Genomic DNA, 25,230 nt, shown 5'->3' with positions numbered 1-25,230 from the left:
TATACATTCACTTATGAATTAAATTATCAACCAAATACCTCATGAAAAAAGGCTGATTTATCTATTTGAAACAATACTCTGTGTTACGGAGAAGACAGTAAATTAGACTCAGAAACTGTATGTGCTGCACAGTTTGGTTCAAATTGTTTAAAAAGTGGGTCCAATCAAATTTTAAAGGTTTGGGAAACATTACAAAGTCTGAGTGGTTAAGATAAAATTTGGAAAAAGTCACACATTATCAAACCAGTCTGGTTTTAGCAGGATTTGTACATAAAAGGCTGCAACAAACAAGTCTTACATGTAAATTAGCCTTGAATCAATCAGCTGTGCAATATATCGACTGCAAAATATATTAATATCATTGTGATATCATGTGATGACATCTGTGATGCAATTTCCTGGTTTTAAAGGCTGTTGCGGCAGCGATTTAGTCAAATATTATAATATTTATGATGAAAACATGCAATCGATATAAAATTATATAAGAAAAACACTCAGTTAATAACTCGTATCGTCTTATTTAAAGGGAATTGAATTGTTCCTAAAATGTAAATATCCTTTACGTAACATTAAAAAGCCAAACGCTGTCTGAAAATACATAATACAGATAATTAACAGCATGAATTCAGCCATTACAACAGTTTATCCTATTTGTATTTATAGAACCGTGTTTACAGTGTATTATCGCCATCTTGTGGGAAACACAAACCTCTGAAAACATTCCGCAACCTTCAAGAAACAGCGTGCTTACAGCTTTCAACAGAGATACTTCTCGTATACATATCGCGGTACAGATTAAAAATATCTAGGTATCATTCATAAGCCCATAATTTCTGGTAAAATGGCAGATTTTTGATGCACAAAACAAACCTTTGCTGTTGAAATTGAGCGAGACAGAGAGTGCGAGAGTGAGAGAGAAAGAGAGAAAAATGAAAGGACTTTACAGTATCCAGACAGTGAGGTGGTCTTTTCCCACGGGACGACATTATTCTTCCGCGGATTTATCAGCCTCGCCTTGACATCTACTTTCACTTTAGACGAGTCTGAACTTTATAATCCACTGGAGCAGTTCAGAGGTCAACAGCAGAGGAGAGCAGAGGGCAGGGGAAAATCACTCTCGCCACGGGGAAAAAAAAGTCTGACATCCAATTTTCAACTTGATTTATCAGTGTGAAGCTAAAATTGATAGTGTGTCATTACGGCGCAGGGAGCTGTCTCGCAGAGATGAATCAAAGCCTCAGCGCGGCGGATCAATACAACCCTATACTGTTTCAATTTGAGGAGTATTGATTTTCCTATGCCGACTCTATAGAGGGGGACATTCATCACCCCCCGGCCCGGTGCGTAGTATGATCCAACAGGCCACCGTAGACTCTGATCTGCCTATTCTTCAGTCACAACACAGGACTGCAGAGTAGCTGCTTTTTAATTCCCCCGGGTTTTTTCGACGGACGCCGCGGCGCGTAATTCCTTACGCGTCACACGGAGAGAACGAACGACAGCTACAGATCTACATGTTGATGTTACGTGAAGACACAGTGTTTTCTCTCTGGATTGTACAGTGTTTGACCAAAATGTGATCTCAATTTGAGAAATGACAGCATAATAACCTATGAACAGGATCCATTTGTGAAAATTTCACAGTATGATTAGAAACTAATCATACTGTGAAATACTGTGATTACTGGGACTGATTGGACCCTGTGGAGAACCGGGCCATATGTTTGACACCCCTCATATACTGTAGAGTTAAAAACAGTGTAGTGTGTGTATATACAGTTTGTATACACATACTGTATATATTGAAAATAAATTATGTGTGTATGTGTGAGCAGCTGCTTTTTTAAAGTGTGGACTTTTATTGCTAATGTATTAGCATTTTAAACTAGCTGACTGTTATCGCTAATGTATTAGCATTTTAAACTAGCGGATTTTATCGCTAATGTATTAACATTTAAACGTTTTCAGTTATCTACTCTATCTGCACATCCACCCAAAAAAAAATAATGAAAATTTTGAGTTTCCTGTTGCTCTTGTTTACAAAACTGAAAATGTATGAAGCATTACATTAAAACAAAGAGACACACACACACACACACACAGAGTAAACAAAAGCTTAAAGAAACAGCTGCACATGGACAGAAGCGGATGCAATAAAGACATGGACTGGTAATAAAAGTGAAAACAAAAGGAGCTGGTAAAGGAAATGAAGAGGGAAGGGGGGAACAGAATGGGAGTAATGAATGATTAAATGTGGAAGAAGGAAAAATTACTGCACAGCAACATGTAGAAAGAAAGAAACAAAGACAGAGCAGAGAAGAATAAGAAGGAGGTGGCTGCAGAAATGCAACATAATGGATGTCAATTACTGTAAATTGACCCTGGTTTTTATGCAACATAATGGATGTCAATTACTGTAAATTGACCCTGGTTTTTGTCAGTTTATGGAACAAAAACAAACTGGGGAAAAATCATCAACGGTTTGTTTTTCTCCTTAAATCAAACGTATGAGTCGTCGCACCGTTTTCTGCCTGCAAACTACCAATAAATACATTTTGTTGACAATAAATTCCACACAAATAATAAATATCCGTCGGCGCGTCTGGAGGCAAAAAGTGAGGAGTGAAAGACAAAAGCAATTTCTGTGCATGGAGGTGTAAACAAACATTAACAAGACACACACACACACACACACACGTCTGAAAACGCTTGAGGGCTTTATATTTTACAACAGCGGCATAAATGGGAAAGTTAATGTAGCATTGAATAAGACTAAGCTGTTGAAGTGCGGCACCGCCTTGAGCTCCGTGAGCATATTGCATCATTTCTCTTCGCCAGCAGGTCACCATTAAATTTGAATTTGTTGGAAGTTTTGCGATATCATTTGCAGCCGCGTGGCCCCCGCGCTCAATAACCTTTTGTCTCCATGCAAATGCAATGCCCTCCGAGACGCGCCGCATAAATATTTGAACAACAGCCCAGAATTCACTCCAAGTAAGGTTTTTTTCATCATGACCTACAAAGACTTGTGCACTTGAACACTGTAAACTGTGATTTATATAAATAATAAATAACATTAACACTTGCCTCTTCTGCAGTCCCCACCCGCCAAATTTAAAAAAAGAGGTCATACAGACATCATTATGAGGTAAATAAATAAATAAATATGCTGCTTCAGGCTACAGGAGAAACACAACGTGTGTGCTACAATGCAACACAATTTTAATGCACTTCTAGATGGCGTTTGTTCGCATTTCAGCTCATGTGTTAGCATTTATCAGATTTCATCGCTAACAAATTAGCATTCAAGCTAGCCGACTTCTATTGGTAACATTTTAGCATTTTAAGCTGGCGGACTTTATCCCGGACTTATTCGCATTATGAGCTAACAGACATTTGTCACTGACATATTAGCATTTAAGCTAGCAGATTTTCATAGCTAACGTTTCAGCATTTTAAACTAGCGGACTTTTATCACTAATGTATTAGCATTTTAAACTAGCTGACTTTTATCGCTAATGTATTAGCATTTTAGACTAGCGGACCTTTATTGCTAATGTATTAGAATTTTAAACTAGCGGACTTTTATCGCTTATGTATTCGCATTCTGAGCAAACATCGCTAAAGTCCGCTAGTAAAAAACAAAAAAAGCCGCCTAAATGCTCTGTTTTCTGAGGGTTAACAGAAGATAAATGAATCAAATGTTTCAGCAGCAGTACAAAACAATAAACGACCGGCAACACTTTTGTTTGTCTAAAGCCGCTCGCTTCACATCACTCTGTATTTGTGGGACCATGTGGATGAAGGTGAGTGGAGGTGGGAAGCAGAGCGGAGCAGCAGAGCCGCCAGTTATTTTAACAGGACCCATGGGGAAGGTCTGCAACTAGGACCAGGTGCTGCACTGTGTTACTGAGCGGGTCCATGAATGCCTGGACAACACTGAAACAAACACCCTCCCCAACTCCCAACCCCCTTTCTACCACCACAGCACCACCACGGACGACCGGCCAATCAGCTGTCCCCCGGGGATTTAGCCACTCCACACTGTAATTGCGTTTGCTGACCCAACCGCTGACCCTATCGGATCCTGGGAAAATGACATTAACTGGTGGTCTTACCCCCGTCACTTTCACCACAGAGTTCTGTGATGAGGCAACTTTCAGTGTAGTGATAAAGACTAAACGCTGCTCTTTGTGAGTGTGTGTGTCCGAGTGCAGAGAAGCTCACCTCTGGGCCACCGTTCCCCAGGCGCCATGCTTGTTGGTGAGGATGTTGATGATCTTCTGATTGAGCTGATTGGCCGTCACGTGGTCTCTGTGCTTGGAGGCATTGAGCAGGTGGTCGCACATCTTCTCCTCCTCCTTTCTGTCGGCGGTGTACTGAGCACTGTTGGACTGGAGTTTGGGGAAAAAAATAATCAAAATACATGTGTCTGTATTGGCACGTGTATTAGCATTTTAAACTAGCAGATTTTATTGCTAACGTATTACCATTTTAAACTAGCGGACTTTTATCACTAACAAATTAGCATTTTAAACTAGCAGACTTTTATCGCTAACGTATTAGCATTTTAAACTAGCTGACTTTCTTTTGGTTTTTCCAGCAGTATTGATCGTATTAATCAATAGTATTAATATTAATTTAGCTTTTTACAATAATCCACCTCATATGATTGCTATGTGATTAAGTAGCTGAGTATTACTGATAATTACATGTTGTGTAATACATTTTCATATAAGTTAAGTGATTTTGTGAAGCATTTCTTGACATTTAAGTGTTACAATTTAACTGAGAAAAACCCATATTGGTCGACCCGTGGGTTAAAGGTACAGAAACAGCGGTATTTAAAAGCGAATTAACAGCATTTCAGAGTTTAAATTGAATAAAAACACAATAAAATACATATTAAAATATATAATATTCAAATTTACGAGTTATGCAGTTTTTCAGTACTCATAGACCAATTCATCTCTAAGGTCAATAAATAAGGCTTATTTAGCTTTATACAATAATCTACATCATCCAATTGTTATTTTATTAAGTGGCTGAGTATTACTAATTGTGCACATTTACCCATTTTTGCTCTCAGAAACAAAAAAATATGACGTATTTAAGTATTTAAACCCATATTGGTCGACCTCTGGGTTAAAGGTACAGTACCAGTGGTATTTAATAACATATTGACAGCATTTCAGAGTGTTTAACTTGAATAAAAACACAATAAAATACATCAATATTTAAATTTAAAAGGTACACGCAACGGTTGCCAGTATTCATAGACCCTGGCACTTTTTAATATTTAAGGGTTTTAATTTAACTTGGTCGACCCGTGGGTTAAAGGTAACAGTAACAGTGGTGTTTAATGACGCATTAACTGCATTTCAGTGAGTGTTTAACTTGAATAAAAACACAATAAAAAGCACCCTGTGACAGGGCATTTGTAACACGGAGGAATGTTATTGCTTCATTCAAACGCACTTGAGTGCATTAAGATATTAGCAGACAGCTGAGAGATATATATTCCTGCTCCCTCGGAGCGGCGCAGTAAATCATGGAGCAGCTCATTCCTTTCCCTGCACACAGATGAGACTCCCTGCTATGAAAATGTGGACGGCGCCGCTGAGAGACGGAAGGGGGGAAAATCCTCTCGTAAACGCTGAACCTTCACAGTCGGAGGTTTTACAAACGCAAAAATTAAGTGAACGGTAAAAATACCAACAATACAAAAGCAGAAAATAAGGTTGAAATCGTTTCAATATCAGCAACAAAGAGTTCCAGGTGGCCGCGGGGGGAATCTGATCTTGGGGGGAGGGAGTGGTGGGGGGGACCCTTTGCTAATATTCAAAATCTAATTTGCTAACAGAAGCTGCGACTTAATCGAATTTCCTGCCTTGAAATTTGAATTCTGTCAGACGTTATCCCTCGACGTATTCGTCACCGGGCGGATAACTCAATCTCCGCTTGTCACCTCGCGTTACCGCGCCCGCCGCCGCGACAAATATCAAATGTTATTTATCACTTTTAAAGCATGCGACGCCTTCTTCTTTTTTTTCTTTTTCTCTCCCTGACACCAACTTAATTGTGAAAATGTCTTATCTGCGTCGTGAATCTTCAATCTCGGGAGAGTGGGTAATAAAGTAATGTCAGGCACCTGGATGAGGAGTGTAAACCGTCTGGAGTTGACAGACAGAACGGATGAGGGCCAGGTACACTTCCTTACCCCCAACCCCCCCCCAAGTCTCCTGACATTGCATATCTAGCCGTCTCTTCCAGTTTATCTTGCAGGTCAAGGATCCTGAAGAACTGTATATCAAGCAGCTGTTTGAGGATGGCTGCTCTTCCCTGATAAGAAACTCATCACTCCTCACATGTACAGGCTGCTAACAGATGTGTGTGTGTGTGTGTGTGTTCGTGTGAAGGTGTGTGTGATCAAAAGTGTGTGTATTCTAAAAAAATAATCAATAACAATACCCTCCTCATACGGAATAAAGATGCTTTTTTTCAATGTTTTTTCCGGTTCCTTTTCGGCCTGGTTCACACTGAAGGACGCGTCGCTTAAGGGAGCGCTTGTGTGTGTATACAGCAGCAGAGCAAGGGCGGGTGGGAAGGGAGACACTACGACGCGACTATAAAACACTTGTGTATCTCTTGTGGAAACATCTGCAGGGAAGAAACCGTCGTCTTGCGGTTTCTTCACAACAACAACCATATGGAGCCGGACACAACGTGGCCGAGTTTCACCGCTAAATTCAGGAGCTCCATGGATGGAACGAGAGCCGTTTTCAGAGATACTTTCGCATGGCGAACTCCACACGTCGTGTCCGGCTCCGTAGTGTTGTTGTGGAACCACACAAGACGACGGTTTCTCCTCTGCAGAGAGTGCAACGAATGCCCGTTACTTTGGATCACAATAGTTTGTCGTCTTTAAAGAAAAAAAAAAATGGGTCCCCCTCTAGAAGATTTTGCAAACACTGGGTTAGAAACCACTTCACTTCCAGCTGTTGTACTGCACTGTATTTTAAGCATCTCCTGAACACACTGTGACACAGATGTAAATATTCTTCTGTTTTGTATATTCTCCAGTTTTTACAGTCGAGTGAATCACAGTTATTCCTCTATTCTTAGATGAGGTTGCCGGTAACCAAACCCCCAATTTTCCACAGTGATTAATGAAGTATTTCCAAAGTCCAAATCTGATTCTAAAAGGCACATGCATGAAAATAACGGTATCACATTTTGCCTCTTTTGTTACTTCCTGTACAACTGGGATAAATAAAGGCTCAATCCTGCATAATCACCTAAAACTTGATGGCCTTTCTTGTCTGAAACAGGAGGTTTAATGTGTTAACATAGACCCGGGAGGTTTTCTCCTGAGCAAAAAGTCATATCAAATTTAATATCGCAGTGCCGTCCCTCTGCTACCAGTAATTAAATTCCTTAATTTGAATTGTTTGGGTGATGAGTTTGTCCTCGTGAGGACACAGAGGGACATGATTGCTAGAACACGTAGAGCGTGATGGGTTCACCGTGCAGGAGACTGACAACATATACACTATCTGGAGTTTGACTCTGGATCCAAATTTCCAGGTGAATAAACGTAACGTGAAGAAACATGTCGTACCTCGAACTCTGCATGTTTGTGGACGTCCTCCGCTCGCTGTCTGTTCAGGATAAATTCGGCCTCGTTGGCGACCCGGACGATGTGGTCCTTCATGGCGTGGCAGAGCAACCTGTCAGAGAAACAGACAAAGGTTTAAATGTGGCTTAAGCACATTCTTTAATTAAAGAACTAGGACTGCACGCAGTTATAATAGGGTTCTTGCGTCCCCACACAAGCGACCCTCACGCAAGTCTGGGAGTGCAGCAGTTCCCTGACCTCACTTTTGAATCTACAGAACCTTTTGACAACTTTTCGCCTTTGATGTGTCTCGCTCATTTACGTAGGGTGCAAATCGCCAAAATTGACGCCAAGATTCCAAATGGCCGACTTCCTATTGAGTTGAGGTCACGGTTACGGTCGACTTTTTTATTCGTCTTGGTCTATAACATCTTCCAACCAAATTTCGTGAAAGTCAGTGGAACTCAATTTTGCCTGTTTTCACCTTAGGGGGGCCTTATAGAGCCCTTGAGCGACACACAGGTCCGGGAACTATGCCAGATTGGGGTTTTTATACACGTTAATCCCCTAAAAATGACTGCAAAGCCACAGATATGATAATAATCTGAAGGATTACAATAGGTTCCTTGCACAAAAAGTTTTTACATTTATGAATTCAATGCCTTTTAACACTTTTTACGTAATCTTTAATTTAATCCATGGGATTATTTAGTGCGATTATGTACATAGTAATGGGGGGGGAAGCAGCCTAAATGCTCTGCGTTCTAAGGGATTATGGGAGAAAATATCCCAATAACTGCGATTAATCCGGTCGTCACTCAGTCAATGATTGGCTAAAACGTGCAGCGAGGACACTCCTGAAGAAGGTGCCGGGGCAACGCACTCGTTGACAGTATCATTTGTCTGTGTTATGGTGCGAGGCAGTGGGTCAGTGACAGATCCCTCTGTAGCATTAAGGAGGGAATGGAGTGTCATTAGAGCACTGAAGCCTGTCTGGCACGTTCCTGATTGACTGAGCGTCGCCTTCCCGCTGACCACAAACACCGGGCTCTGCTGACAGCTCTGGCTCCAAGTGAAGAACTCCCCATATCCACACATTTAAATTCCACTCTCTTTAATAATTGAAAGCACCCGGGATATATTGTGTTGCAGATTACATGCCATTTTACACACCATTAGGCCTGCATTGTTTTAATTAAAGCGGAGAGGGGGGCTGTTCCTCTCCAGCGCTTGATACAGATTGTAATTTCCCCTCCCCATCGCAAGGAGACGCGCAGTAATCCCAGCGCTGCATTCGTCAGCCGCCGCCGCCTCTTTAGCTGTTGACAAGCACTCGTTAATGGACGGACACACGCTGTTTATAGAGCGAGAGCGCGAGAGAGAGAGAGCCTTTGTTTTACAAACTGAGAGCAAACGAGGAAGAAAGTCGTAAAAAAAGAAATTGCACTTTCTCAACCGCGGGAAAATCAATACGAGTATTTACATTTTGCGCGTACAATTAGAAGCCGTACATTTGCTCCAATCGGAAAAACAATTAAAAGGGAAAACGAAGCCTCTTCAATCGCGTTCAGGGGCTCGTTCGCCCGCGGCAACTTCCGTGCACGCTGATATATTGTTTTAAATTTCAACGTTCAGAGTCATGTCTCCGATATTATAGAGGGTGAATGTCTGAGCACACGGACGTCATCGCGTCCTGTCCATCTCATTCAAAGGGATTCAAAGTGTGTTCGTACAATGACCGCTAGGTTATGTTATATAAGCTAAAACACTACTGTTCTTTTGTACATTATACAGGGCTCCCACACCTCGGTTGACATCACATTCAAGGACTTTCCAGGACCAATTCCCCTCAACTTCAAGGACCAAATGTGCTGACACAGCTTACCCTCTGGGTATGAAAGCTTGCGAACGTGTTGCATTCACACGCCGCAACATTGGGCTAAGTGTCTTTGCTCAAGGACACATATGTAGACGAGCAGAGCCAGGAATTGAACCCACAACCTTCAAGTTAAAAGACAAACTCGCCCTACCACTGAGCCACCATGGCTCAATCCTAACTCCTCACCTTTTTAATACTTTTACTTCTAAAACTTAAGTTTTAAGTTTTATATCAGAAAATGACTTAAGTGATACTTAAGTACAGTAAATGTCATAGACTTTGAGGCTTTTACATAATATTATTAATATTAGTAATATTATGAAAATGACACAAATTTTAATAATTTTCTTTACCTTCTTGGATGTTTTCGCAGCTGCAATATGGTTATTTACTCAATGTAAATGGTTTGAAAATGCTGAGGGTTGCTGTGGCCACGCCATTTTGAATCCGCAAAACTCTTCGACAACTTTTCACCTTTGACGTGTCTGGTACAAATTGGCACGGTTTTTTTATGTCGGTAGGACAAAAGCACTCGGACAAGTCCGCTTGTTTATTTCACTTGCGCTGTTGCAGGAAGCCGGCTAATCAGCGTCTTTGTCGCCAGAGAGGGTACATAAGTGTCAATTTGTTGGCCTGTTTTTTGGACATTGAGACAGAAACTCAAACAAATGTTATTTTAAATATGTGTTATACTGCACAATCTGGTGTTCATGTACAACCCCAGTGTCTTTTTCTACATTTTAAACTGTTAATACACTACTTTAACATGGCAGCAAACTGTAAATAACTGCCAGATACTGAAAGTTATTCTGGGAGAAAAAGGGCAAAAGCACTTACAGGCTGTGGTGTAGCTGTTGCGGCACATTCTGTGGGGACAGTAAAGTTCAATTTGATCTGATTTGGAGTCACATACACGTGCTGTAGTAAATCCACTCTCAGTGTACCGTGTACAGCAGAATAACCCCTAACCCTGTGGCCTTGTTAGGACGAGCAGGTGTCAGCAGCACCCTGGACAGCGCCATGTGGCACGCCGACACCGTCTGATACACGCTTTGTTCCAGTGCCAGCGGGGAGACACAGAGAAGCCTGACCGGGGCCCGGGCACACAGAGACGGACGGACGGACCGGGCAGATGGGTCAGCAGATGGACAAGGAGGCTGAGCCGCTCCTTTATCTGCCTGACGGAAAATCCCAGAGTCTTGCCCGGGCCACGCCCAGAGACGAGAGGAGGAGGGAGTGAGACGTTCACAAAGGGGAAGAAAAAAAAAGAGACACCGACTGCTCTCTGCTGCTGACACTGCGACCTCATCCAGTCACAATGCACTCATTCACCGTAGTAACACTTTACAATTAAAGGTTTGTGAGTAAATGCTGTGATTCACTCAACCGTTAATTAAAGTATTATTCAAGGGTTTATAAAGCTATGAGTCATAATTATGTGGATGTACTGAATAAGCGTTACTATAATTATTAATTGTTAACTAATTTATTAATGCTGCTTTAAAATCTTTAACGACCGCACAGATACGAAACAGTGGTGGAATGAGTTTCCCACTTTACATAGGAACATTAATAAAGGGTTATAATGCTTAAAAATGTAATTAATTAACTTCATAGACGTACAAAATAAGCATGTTTTAACAATAATAAAGGGTAATAATGCTTAATAAACTTCATACATGTATGAGGGTACAGAATAAGCATTACTTAACTATAATGAAGCATTTTTTAACCATTATTTGCCTTTATTAACGTTAATAAATGCTTCATTATAAGTGATTAATGCTTATTCTGGACACTCATACATTTATGAAGTCACAGTTAAGGGACAAATGTTTAGAGCAAGGGTTACAAAGAGCACTAATAAAGGGTAAAGTACGCCTAAGTGATGCCTAACAGAGTGAAGTCATGATTATTTAGTGCGGTTATGCACAGAAATGTTTAACAAATGTTAACTAAAGTGAGGTCTTTACACTGACCTATCAGTTAACACGTATTACTGACATTAGCTGTTGCTTTATCGAGGAACATTTGAATTAATAACCTCATAAATCTGAAGTTAACACGTGAATTAAGTGTTAGTAAATACTTAAAACAGTATTGAGTCATGCTAATTAATGCACCCTTACTGTAAATGCTCAGCAGGAGGGAGAGGATTAGAGCTAATCTGCACCCTGTCACTTAATCCAGCAATCTTTACACAGTTGTCAGGGAGGAAACAACATTTTTTCATTACCTTCCTTCGTTGATGAGCTCGATGAAAGCGAGACCGGCGTTCTTCTGGATGGAGTTCTGCCACTCCTGAAATGAAAAGGATTTTGTAATCTGTTAACATTTCTATTTACACAAACACTCCGCCAAGGCCAAATAATCTCACTGTGTCTCAGTGGAATGGATTAAATTGAATAAATCTGGTAAATACTCTCAAATTTCATTGAAAATGTTGCATGAAAATGGCCCCAAAACAGTGATAAAAGACCAAGTCAACAAACCAACACATGTAAAAACATAAGCAATATGATATAAATCTGTACTTTATTAAAAGAAAAAGCACATTTACCCCCGCTTAATAAACTTCATAGATGTTAAAATAAGCATTTATTAACATTAATAAAGGGTCATTCATTCTTAATAAATGCTTTTGAACATTTATATTTACATAATATGAGGAAAAACACTCCACCAAGGCCAAATAATCTCATTGTGTCTCAGTGGAATGGATTAAACTGAATAAATCTGGTAAATACGCTCAAATTTAATTGAAAATAATGAAAATGCCGCCAAATTAATGCTTCTGCCCCGTAAAATTTCATTTTCATTGGTTCAACAGTGATAAAATACCAATAAATGTGAAAACATAAGCGATATGATATGTATCTGTATTTTATTAAAAAGAAAAAAACACAAAAAGTGGGAAGACATTCATGTAAAACAAAGAATTCTCTCCGCAACAGTATCAGAATACACTTTTGATCCAATGTGCGAGGAGATCTTACAGAGAAGTCAAGTGGAGAATCACGTTACACCACTCAAATCACACACTTCCACTGTAATTTAGACTCCGCTGCGATTCATGCAAGTCAAGAAAGCGTGTTTTAGTTCATGGTATGGACGTCCTGCAGCACATGTGTGTGACCGTCCTTCTTTCCTCTGTGAAAAGATCTGTAAACACAGGAGAGATGTAATTGTGGGATGAAACTGTATCCCTGCACTTAAATACAGCCATTTCCTCTCGGTCCCTTACAGTGACAGATTACTGAGCTGTGTGTGTGTGTGTGAGCCTGGAAGGGATCCGAGTCGTGGGCCAGAGTGCCAGCCAGCGCTCGCTGCTGTCTCACAACATGCTCTGGAAATGATTAAAAAGCCGCTTGAGAAGCGAAGCCGCTCACTGTGGGAAATTCAGCTCTGCCGTTCCCTGCACTGAGGTGCAAATGCAAGAGAAAACAGAGAAAAGGCCACAGTTCAAAGAGAGTAGGAAAAAAACACAGGGGGGGAAAGTTTCTAGACATAGTTTTGTTTTTTCAAACAAAGTTTTGCATAATATGCAAACATCCACATTTAACGTCGACCAATTTCAATTGTTAGAATTTGTTTTGGCCATAAAATGTTGGACCACTTCTCTTTCCCCCTGAGAAAATAACATGGTTCGACATCGCGTTGGGACAAGTTTGTCTCTGTAGATGTGTTCGGGGTCTTGTGTCACGTATGAAGTTTCGAGGCGATCAGTCAACGTTTGGCAAAGTTATAGAGAACTTCCAGTTTTGTGGCGGATGGTCGAAATTCGCCAAATTTCCAATTGTTGCTGTGGCCACGCCCCTTTTGAATCTGCGAAACCTATCGATAATGTTTTGTACCTTGAAATGTGTCCAGTAAATAACTGCCAGATACTGAAAGTTATTCTGGGAAAAAAGAGCAGAAGCACTTACAGGCTGCGTTGTAGCTGTTATGGCAAATTCTGTGGGGTGCAAATTGCCAAAAATTCAAAATGGCCGACTTCCTGTTGAATTGAGGCCATGGTTACTTTCGACTTTTTTGTTTGGCTTGATCTATAAAATCTTCCGACCAAGTTTCGTTAAATTCAGTGGAACTCAATTTTGGCTTGGGTTTTTCACTTTACGGCACTACAGAGCCCTTGAGCAACGCACGGGTTCGGGCACCATGGCAATATCGCATTTTCGCCAGACCTGAACTCTGTGCCAAGTTTCAAGAGCTTTTATGCACATTAATACCCTCAACAATGACCACAAAGCAACGGAACAATAATAATAATCTGAACAATAGGTCCCAGGAGCCGTTTGTTTGGGCCCCTGCCATTTGTGGCTAGGGCCCTAATAAGAGGAAGAATAACTCCTTGAGTTTCAATAAAAATCATTGTACCTCTAAACCACATAGAAACTGTAAGTATATAGTTCAAAATTGCAGGATTGTTTATAGACAGTTATGATTGAGGTTCTGCAGACCTTCTCTATAATCTGTAGTCCGTAGTCCAGATAACGCAGCGTTTGTGGTGTTTATGGCACCTGAATAACTGACACTGACATTATTATGTACGGGCACGTGTTTCTGTACGTCGTCGTCCTTGCCCGACACGTCTACCGCTTCACACGCGGGCGCACACTCTGACCCGGCGGCACGTAAAAAGTCGGGGGGATGCGGTGCCGACAAACTGCTGAGCATCTGGTCTCCAAATGTTCCCCATGACCCCCTCCACCCTCCAACCGCCCCTCCCATATCCACAGCTACAGTATCTGCCTGGAATAAGCTGTTCCTAATTTGGACAGGGATCGTGCACCTCCCGAGTCTTCTGAGGTTCCACTGGAAAACCGCACTCACTCACGTGACAAAAATAAACACGGAAATCGGGGCAGACGTGACACTAAAGGTGAGCGGAGGCAGAGTGTGAACTCGTCAAATCCCCGCTATCTCGTCTGAGGTATTCTCGTCGACAGCTGAAATGGCTGACTTCAGAGGCGCTCGCCCTTTCTTGTCTGTTTTCTGTTGAGCTCCCACAGGAGGGAGGGAGGGGAGGGGAGGCTGCCTTTGATTACACACATTTAAAAATGTAAAAATAAATTCTCTGCTGTCCATAAAAGCCTGACATTCACCTTCTTAAAGAGATGTGATCCGCTCTGTAAACGTAGACATGCGACCAAAGGGGGAAGCACCTCTGGCCTTTGGGATGTTTCTTTAGCAGCTTGAATGTGATTTTAAAAGGTCCAGCCAGGCAAATATAGACGGGGTTTACTGACAGAAAACCAACACACGATCCATACGTAATGTGCATAATAAAATCCTTTAGGAACGCGAGGGGCTTCCGCATATTTATTTATTTGCGGTTAAAACGTGTTTCTAAGATCTAATTTTGTGTCACGCATGTATTTTAAATGAAAACAACGTATGAACTGAGATATTACATAATAATTTACCCAGTAAACCTTTGGATTACTTTTACTACTGGCCTCAAGTTTCTGAGAACAAAACTGTGTAACTCACATTATACTCAGTGATTCCCAAACACTGGTTGGAGACCCACATATGGGTCACGGTAGATTTTAATGGGGTCCCCAAACAAATTTTCTGAATTTCCCATCAACTTTTTAGTTGAGATTTATGTGTATATGTTTAAAAAAAAAAAAGTTACAATTTTAATTTCCACAAAATTATCTTGGGTCTTGGGTCCCTGAACACATTTTCAGAATTTTCCTTAATTTTTTAAGTTAAAATAGGAAGCAGGTTTAGAGTTAGAGTGGTTTGGTGTTTTAAGCTACAGCACAGCTTAGCACAACATAACTCCATAAAATTAATGGAAGACAATCGTTGTCTGATTGGTCGGTTGGGTTGGGGGGGCGGAGCATTTGAAGAATAATGATCGGATGCAACTCCTCGAGAACAAGACGACATAGAAACCATTGGAATCATATATTATATCGGAAAAATTTATAAATTTTCAGGAATAAAATGAAGGAGAATATCCTTTTATACTTCCCTGACACATCTTTGGTAAAGTGAGCAGCGCTCAAAGAAGACATCCATTAGATGTCGCTAACTCTTACGCACTGGACCTCTAAGAAAAACGACAATCTTTAGGTGCATATTGTTTTCCTATTGTTGTTATGTTGGAGAGCTAACATTTGAGATTGTCATTAGTATTTTCTTAGTTCAGTCAGCTAACAGATCATTCTGACTCCTAAACCAAACTAAAAAAAAAGCAATTGTTCATGTTTCCTTTGGCATATTAAGGACGCTGAAGTCCCTTGAATCTGTTGGGAAAAGTGAGCGGAAGAGTCCGACATTTGTTGCAATCTGTCGCCTCACCACTAGATGTCACTAATCCTTACACACAGGACCTTAATAAGCACTTTATTTAGGCAGCTGCCTGCTTCTGTTGACCATGTTAATGTGGCGAACAACAACGGAAGAATATTTTACTTGTAGTGAAGTCTTTTGCGACACAAATAAGTAAACATTGGAGACAGTGATGGATGACACTGTTGTTTCACATGGAGTGATGACACCGCTCTGCTCTTCTTTGGGAAAACAACTCCACCTCTTTTTTTTTATGGACCTCAAATCCCAGCAGTCTGATCGCTGAGAACAGCTTCTGGCCTTGAGACATTTTTCCCCTCTTCCTGAAATTCAGCAGGGCACTAAGTATTTGTGGTGTTTCAATCCGACCTGTCACGATGCGGGAGACTTTGCTTTTATCTGCTGAGCTTTGCTCTGTTTTACTCTCCACATCTGGAGGCCTTCCATCACTGAATCTCAGTGCTCCACTGCAACACCACCACCCCTCCTCCCCGTCCTCGTCCCTGTGTTTAAGATGTTACAAGAAACAGAGCTGCTTGACCTTTTCATTCAGCTGCCAGAGATGAGGAGAGACACACGGCCGCATCTGCAGCCGTGGCCGGCCGCGCAATGACTGCAGTGATTGGTGATTAGTATGCATAAATAAGAAAAAAAAGGGCAGATCATTAGCACTAATTTATTCATAAAAGTGACAGGTCACAAAACAGAGAGGGACTAAAGGTCACGCCAAGGCCCTCCTCGCTGTCTCAAAACATTAATGGTGAAATGTGCGAGGGACGCGTCCGAGTCGGCGCTTTACAGCGACGTCAGAGCTCACAATGAAAACTCCTGAAGGTCCAGTGTGGAACATTTAGGGTTTTCTGGCAACATTTAAAGCAGAACTATGTAGGATTTGACGCTAATTTAACAGCTTTGAAGTCACTGTGATGGGGAGATTGGCGTGGCTGTCTCCACTGCCCCCTACTGTCTGTTAGCGGGAAAACCAGCCTTGCAAGATCAGAGCAGCCTATCTGGAGTCCTCAGGAGAGTCAGGAGATCTTGCCAGAAACACGAAACACCCCCTTCCCCCCCCAAGCCAGGTTACTTTAGACCAGGGGCCTCAAACTCAAAATGACCTCGGGGCCAGTGAACTTCTAGTCTGGTCGGAGAACAAGGGGCCGGGTCACTTGTTCTTTGCGCTCCCTGAATTGTTCTTTATGCTCCCTGATTTGTTCTTTGCGCTCCCTCACTTGTTCTTTGCGCTCCCTCACTTGTTCTTTGCACTCCCTCACTTGTTCTTTGCGCGCAATCATTTGTTTTTGCGCTCCCTGATTTGTTCTTTGCATGCATTCATTTGATCTTTGTGCTCCCTGATTTGTTCTTTGCGCTCCCTGATTTGTTCTTTGCGCTCCCTGATTTGTTCTTTGCACTCAACCACTTGTTCTTTGTGCTCCCTCACTTGTTCTTTGCACTCCCTTACTTGTGTTTGCGCTCCCTCATTCGTTCTTTGCGCTCTCTCACAAGTTCTTTGCGCTCCCTCATTTGTTTTATGAGCTCCCTCACTCATTCCCCAAGTTCTCCCCCCGTTCTCTGTGATTTTTTCAGTTTCCCCGAAAAAAGCAACTAGTAATAAATCTATTGACTTTCTGGCAAAACCTTAGCTACTTTCCAAGAAAGAAAGTTCTGCCACACAAGGTTGTAGACACACAGAGAGCGACGAATGTGCGACGAATGTGAGCGACGAATGTGCAGAGCAGCTGGCCATGTGCTCGCCAATCACTCATCTGTATTCTTCCATCCAAGTAAAATAGAGTCTGTGAAGTTGGGTTTTGTTTTCTCCGCCCCTTATTTTACCATTCAGTTTCACTGTTATTCATCAATGGTCGCCCGTCCTTAACTTCCTGTGTGCCTGTTGTTTTTGTTCTGCGAGGGATATAAATAAAGGCACCACGCCGCTTTTATACTTTCCATCTGATCAATCTGTTTACATGTAAGCACAAGGTCAAAAGAATAACCGTCAAAACATTTAGCACGGCTGTGCATGTGGGCAGAGTTCCGTTCTCGGGCTTCCTCCCACAGCCCGAAAACATGCAATATGGGGATTATCTAAATTGGACAATCTAAATTGACAGTAGGTGTGAGAGTGAATGGTTGTCTGTCTCTATATGTGGCCCCCACGACCCTCCTGTGGAGGATAAAGCGTTAGCAAATGGATGGATGGCAGTACCGGCTTTGCTTTCCAGAGGCCGCCACCTTGTGTTGCCATTTTCTACAGTGGCCTGAGTGGACAAAGTAGTAGTAGAGTACACAAATGTAGAAGAATAACATCCTTCCCGATTACTCAACAGCCACCGTAGTAGTTTGTGTTACTGGTCAAAGTCAGATATCGGACGCATAAAAAGTCCCATATAAAAGTATTAAATAAAAATCAGCAAACAGCATTTTATACAAGTCATACAAACATGACGAGATGTTTGAAATATGTAAATGTGGTATTGCTCCATCCTGAGTAGTTCCCTGATTGGGAACAAGGGGTGCGAGCAGAGGAGTCTTCAACAGACTCAACATTAGGTGTCACTCAATTCTTACACCTATAAGACGCTGCACTCATTGGAATTATAACTTGTGTGAAGCACTTGAAGGAACCACATTATACACCAACCCCCTAAAAAAATAAAATAATAAAAAACGATGAAAGAAGATGCCGGCGATCGACTATCGCGTCATTAAAGTATGGTTTTTGAATCATATTGGATGACAACAAAACTGGATTCATTACGGGCGGCGCTGTGTTGGGGATGCAAAGCGATGGCTCACGTCGTTCTGAGAGGTTGTGGAAGGACACGGAAGCTCTACGGTCCAGTTTCGACTCATCTGATCGATATCTCAGCCTGGGTTTCATCCCCGGAGCCTCTAATGGCAGGAACCTCTGGAGCCGCAGTAATGCTATCTGTGTAAATGGTGTTGGTGGGAAGGCGGGCGGGGGGGTTGGACTCGGACCTTTAACAGCATGCTGACGCGCTCATCTGCAATAAATCCTTGACGTGGAAAAAGAAACAAAAGCACAACAATAACTCAGCTCTGGCCGAGGAAAACCCCTGAATAATGGCCTCCATATAACAGAGGCTGCTCCCCGCTGAAGCGCACTCCTTCAGACGGCAGGATACCGCCGAGCTAAATCCACCTCGTCAAGGTTCTCGCCCCTGCAGCTTGGATCCACAGAGACGCACCGAGTAATGGCTTCCTTATGGGCTCTCTCCGTGCAAGACTGATGGGCTGACAGAAGGTATGTTAAAAATCCTCTCTTCTAACTGCTACATTGGGGCTTTGACCTTCTCCAAAACAAGGGTTTAACAAGAGATTCAGAGGGTCAAGCGCAGAGGTGATCAGTCACCGGCGGCAGTGCGCAAGGATGAGGGCGGGGCTCGTGCTCGGCTCAGAGCTAAGGGGAGTCAACGCTCAGCGGGTGAATTCAGACCGTCATCGGTACGAGGCGGCGCGGCGGCATCAGTGTGGACACGAGAAAACGCAATACTAAAACCCTTAACCATCCTAATATGGCAAGAGTATGGAAATATTATGGTCATGCTGTAGGAAGGACGTAATACTAAGGTCATAACACCTTATTTTCGAGTAATAACTTGGTAATAACAATAAGAAAATACACGTGTGTCTTAACAGAGCACAAATTCATGGTCATTTTCAAATAATGGCATTAAACTGTGCCTGCAGAGATCAAATATCAGACTTATATACACATATTTAACCAGGTAAAGTCTTATTGTGATTCAAATCCCTCGTACAAGAGAGAAACTGCTGCATAATAAGTCCTAAGAATGACAAATATCCACTACCACATGCCCTAAAAGAAATAAAGCACAATACTAGTCACAATATTTATTAAAAGAATGGAATAAATAAAGCTGGTAAAGCAGGGATTAGTGTGATTCTGTATACTGTCATTAAATGATCCTAAATAGACTAAGATTATTTACATTGATGAAACTCAACGTCTGCTTTTCTTTAATTATTGCGAGAAAACTGGAGCAAAAAAGAGCTTTCTCTCCAGTATCACTTTGTGTCTCCGCACCTGGACTTCTTCTGGATTATTTCCATAAGTAAGAATCAGGCAAGAGTGATGATTTGTGGACAGGAGTCATCCAGCGAGTAAATCTGCGATTTTTTTTCTTTTGTAAAGAATCCGAGAAAGAAGAACCCCCTCTTTAGCGCGTCTGTCAGGTGCGTTTGAGAAAAAGCAGATTGCCGTAATCTCATGTTCTTCAGTGTGTAACTGACACAAAATACTCAATGTGTCAATATAACACATAATAAGAGAATATTATACACCAAAAAAGGTTTTAAAAACAAAGAAGAGAACACACAGTCACAGTTAATATATAAAACTTTCACGCAAAACTCCCTCCTCCCGCTTTAAGAAAACCCCCCTTCAAATTATACATGTGTACATGTGGTTCAGTCCAGAATGCTATGCTGTGGCCTTTTTTATTTGAGCATTTTAAGCCACTGCGGTAAATCAGGGATATAACGTTAGACAAAATTTAAGTAAAAGTGCTTGACAGTGAAATAAATAGAATATTTAGTAATTAACGACTGTAATTAAAACGATATATGTTATTACTTATTGTTATTGTTATTATTAGTGTTATTACCATTATTATTATTATTATAATAATAACAATAATAATAATAATAATAACAATAACAATAATAATTACAACTAAATGTCAGTGCTATTAGAACAAATTATTACTAGCAAATATATTTATTCTTTTATTGTCTATAGTCCATCACCTTGCTGGCAGCTGTGGTGGGCGGGCCGCATGGGATCCACTGGAGGGTCGCATGTGGCCCGTGGGCTGCCAGTTTGACACCCCTGATTTAGACAGTCGAACGTCAATATAATAATAATCCAAAATTAATTAAAAAAAGTGTACATACACACAATATATATATATGTGTATATATGTATATATACATTTTTACACAATATATAGGTGTACTGTATATATATCTATGTGTATTTATATATATATATATATATAGAGAGAGAGAGAGAGAGATATATATAGATATATAGATATATATACATATATAGGGAGGGAGGAAGGAAGGAAGTAAGGAAGTGAGAACTCACCTGAGAGCAAAGCAGCATGACGAGCTCCACCACTGAGGTGCTGGACTTCATGCACACGAGACCTGCAGACCAACACACATGGACCATGAGTAACTGTGGCTATATCTGACATATATACATATATATATATACAATTTTGTAAAACACCTGGATAAAATTGCCACATATTGTATTCATCATAAAATGCTCCCAATTTGCCTGTCAGAAAACTGCATAAAAAGAAAAAGTCTCATTTCCATCTGTGCCGGAGTCGATGTGTGCGGAACAGATGCACGTGTGAACACACCGCCTAACACACACACACACACACGCACGCACACACACACACACAAATTCACAGCTTCTCCCCTCATCTCCGTTCTGCCAACGCCGAGCCACAGAAGCAGAAGAATGAAGACAGCGCTCTAATGAAACGAGGGACAGGTGTGAAAAAGTTCATTTGCGGGGAAACAGCGGCGACTCCGCCACTTCCTTGCGCCTCCTTTCGGCTCCTTCTGTCGCTGCACTCGGCGAGAACCTGTTAAGGTGCAAATCGATGACTCCTGTGGACTCATTATGGGCTGGAGGGGAGCAGAAGTTTGAGCCGCACCAGCTGCTGCTGCTGCTGCTGCTGTTGCTGCTGTTGCTGCTGCTGTTGTGACACGGCATCAATCAGGGGAGAGAATGAAGTCTTTATCTGCGACCAATCCAGTAAAATCCAGTTTAAAAACCAGTGCTAGAGTAAAAAATTTAATACTTACATTATAATATGACTGGACTAAAAAAACATGATTAAATATCGATATATATATATATCACGATATAAGTATAAACGGTATATAATGATACATATTTTTAGGCTGTATCCTTTTGCTTATGATAGGTTTTCTTTTGAGAGACAACGCACCGCAAATACACTTTAAAATTAAAATATCTACTGTTTATGATCTGTATTACACAATGTTAAAATACTCTTATTATTACCTTTCATTTAAGACAATACCTGCTTTATTTCTTTGGCTTTTAAACGTTAAATGAAGGATATTTTATGTGTATTAGAAACACTGAAATTATACAAATGAAATTATATACAAATTATACTGTGTTAAAATTAAATTTAAATATCATTTTGTTGATTCCATGTATTTTTCAAACCAATAAATGTTATATTTAATTCATAAAATGTGGCATATTAGTGTAATACCGTATTACGATATGACGACAGACAACTCAACAGGAAGTCGGCCATTTTGGCGATTTGCACGCTACGTAAATGAGCAAACTACGTAAATGAGCACCAATTTGTACTAGAGACATCAAAGGTGAAAAGTTGTCAGAAAGGTTTCTCGGATCCAAAAGTGATCCAGTCCTAGTTACTTTTATTTTTGTCACTAAATTATGCCAAAGTCCACTTTATCGTCAATTCAGACACAAAGAGGAAATCACAATAACGGTTCACCCAGTATAGTCTAGAAAAAAATATACAATAAAAAGTTACAAAAATAACTCTCAAGTATAAAAATATTGATATTTTTATGAATGTGAAGACTGTAGAACCTTCTTCATTAGATATTACGTTATAATCACCAGTGAAAGATACCAGGAAATTCTAGTTCTGACGACTCGCTGAAATGAATGACTCAATATTTTATGACCCGCAAAACCAGCGGTGTGAAACCGACGGTTCTAGAGAAACAAGGCCATAAAATCGTCATCCTCAGCATTTCATTCTTCTGTTCATTCATCATTTCTTGTTTCAGCGGTGAATGAATGCATGAACATACCTCTGACGCTGTTGTCAGGCTTTATTACTCGACTTTGTTCAGCGTCATCGTTGTTAATTAAATTTCACATGAAGCCCATTGTCTTTTTCTGAGAATCTAAATCTCTCATAGAGAATGTTGCCTTGAGGGGGCAATTTAACCAAAATGGAGCCTCTTTCATGATACGTTAAACTCTCATAAGATGAAAAATGTTATATTTATTCTTTTATGAAAGTTATAAAACGGGTCCCATTTGACCCATTCTTATCTTCACTTTATGTATTTATGTATAAAATAAAGACAAAATAAGTCCTGTTAAGCCAAATGCAGTGATTACATACGATGTGAATGAACAGTGACTCATATTTAACACCGTGTAAGATATGAAGCAGAAAGAGTGTGTGCAAAACTTAAAGTGTCTTGTATTTAGTGTGACCGACCCTTACATTTGAACAATAACACCACCCTGGTTCTCTTAAACCCGGAGTTGGAACCATAATTAAAGTGTTATTGTGTATTATACCAGATTTATTCATGGTGTGCGTGAGCGTTACATACACACGTCGCATGAATTTGATCTCAAATTTACTTTAAAGTGAGCAAGGAGCAAACAGGAGGGCAAGACAAGGAGCGACAGTTGGAGACGTTTCGGTTACAGAGGGCGGTGATTATTGGACAAAAACACGGCAGAGTCCGCGCAACGTGACTAAAGTGCTGAACCACCATTTATATTTGGACATTTCTGTCACTGGACACATTAAAAAGTCGGACACAATGGAGTTTAAACCAAACTTAGCTTTGTGGAGTTCTGGTTCCCGATGGGATACATTTTCTGAGGACTGAGGAGACGCGCGTCACGGAGCAAACATGTAAGCTCACGTCGGAAAATATAGAACTGTTAATACGTTTCAAGAAGGTGATAAATTAAAAAGCCTTTAATACTTTATAGCTATTGAATCGTATCGACTGTGAAAACAGGGCAATGTGTTTCAGCTGTTAGAGTCTGTGTTATGTTAATACATGTTTTTAACAAACTTTCTTTCAAGGTTTTGGTTTAATCTGTGCGGAAGAGGATTAGGGCCACATTTGAAGATATTTTTGGGAATACAAAATATAAAATTCTGATGTTTTTCTCAGGATTCTGATATTTAAGTCAGAATTTTTTTTTTTTTCACATAATCCTGATTTTTTCGTCTGTCTTTAAATTCTGACTTTAATCTCATAAAATCTGAGGATTTTTTTCCCTCTGAGTTCTGGCTTTTTTATCTTCAGAATCCTGACTTTATTCTCATAAAATCTGAGTTTTTTTCCTCTGAATTCTGGCTTTAATCTCATAAAATCTGAGGTTTTCCCCTCTGAATTCTAGCTTTTTTTTCTCAGAATCCTGACTTTAATCTCATAAAATCTGAGTTTTTTTTTCCTCTGAATTCCGTTTTTTTTTCTCTTCCAAATCCTGATTTTAATCTCATACAATTGCAGTTTTTCCCTCTGAATCCTGACTTTAATCTCATAAAATTGCTGGTTTTTTTCCCTCTGAATCCTGACTTTAATTTCATAAAATCTGAGTTTTTTTCCTCTGAATCCTGACTTTAATCTCATAAAATCCAAGTTTTTTTTCCTCAGAATCCTAACTTTAATTCTTACGCCTATGAATTCTGGGATTAAAGGCAGAATGAGTTTTTATACTGTGATGTTTGAGGGGTTTTGCAAAATCTGAGATTTAAGTGAAAGAAAGTCTAATCTTTATTTACTACATTTACAAAAACATAAATATTACATATTTCATGGTATTGGTATCTGACGACCTCTTGACATCTATCAGGAATCATGAAACGTCTGATTTGGGTGGTTTACTCAACTTAGTCACACATATGGTGTTCCTGGTCAAAAATGACTGCCATAGGAAATGAATAGGTACGCCTACATTATGTCCATCCAACACATGGGTAACATTCCCTCTCACTAACACACTCGCCCCCACACATTCTCAGCCACATGTTCTCACACTGAACCACAGTGTGTTTCGGAGGCCCACTTTTTAAATATGAATTGTGACAGCTTTTACACCTATATCGCTTTGAGTAGATAAAGCGTACTTGTATGTATGCTATCATTTTGAAGGCAAAATTCAGTTCTACTTATTATTATTATTATTATTTTAACGGGTTATTATTTTAATGACTACTCATTGCGGTTTGTTGCACATTCCCGACACCAAACTAGGTGTTTTGTTGTTGTTTTGATTGAGACTAAAGGTCAAATGTGTCTTTTATTGCACTGACCAACACTAGAAAACAACAAAAGAAATCCATCTAATAGCAACAGATGTCTTGTAATGGGTGAAGAAACTCAAACTTTAAACGTTTGAATGTGATTTATTGGTCCTTAAAAGCGAGCCATTTAATGGACACAGAGTTTTCCTCAAGCTGCAGCGCAGATTATTTACAGCGGAGGATGATTGGATCTTGTGGTCACTCTTTTCTCCATCCATCTTCATGAGCGGAGACTGTCCGTATTGTAAATACTGTGAGAGGATGTGGTCGCGTTCTTG

At 40.5% G+C, this 25,230-nt stretch overlaps 1 protein-coding gene across 2 annotated transcripts in view; it reads right to left on the bottom strand.

Moving 5' to 3' along the window:
* nbeab (neurobeachin b) overlaps positions 1 to 25,230 on the bottom strand; it is a 306,319-nt gene that overhangs the window by 147,411 nt on the left and 133,678 nt on the right. For both annotated transcript variants that reach the window (XM_058633432.1, XM_058633433.1), the window contains exons 33-36: positions 20,938 to 20,999; positions 11,734 to 11,798; positions 7,622 to 7,730; positions 4,228 to 4,394 (exon numbers count right to left, since the gene is read on the bottom strand). In XM_058633432.1, coding sequence (XP_058489415.1) covers positions 4,228 to 4,394; positions 7,622 to 7,730; positions 11,734 to 11,798; positions 20,938 to 20,999 — 403 coding nt within the window. The remainder of the gene's footprint in view (positions 1 to 4,227; positions 4,395 to 7,621; positions 7,731 to 11,733; positions 11,799 to 20,937; positions 21,000 to 25,230) is intronic.

This window comes from Solea solea, chromosome 7 (genome assembly GCF_958295425.1).
Source record: "Solea solea chromosome 7, fSolSol10.1, whole genome shotgun sequence".
Classification (NCBI taxonomy): Eukaryota; Metazoa; Chordata; class Actinopteri; order Pleuronectiformes; family Soleidae; genus Solea; species Solea solea.
The sequence above is the reverse complement of the archived record's forward strand: the minus strand, read 5'-3'. Positions and strand labels throughout refer to the sequence as shown.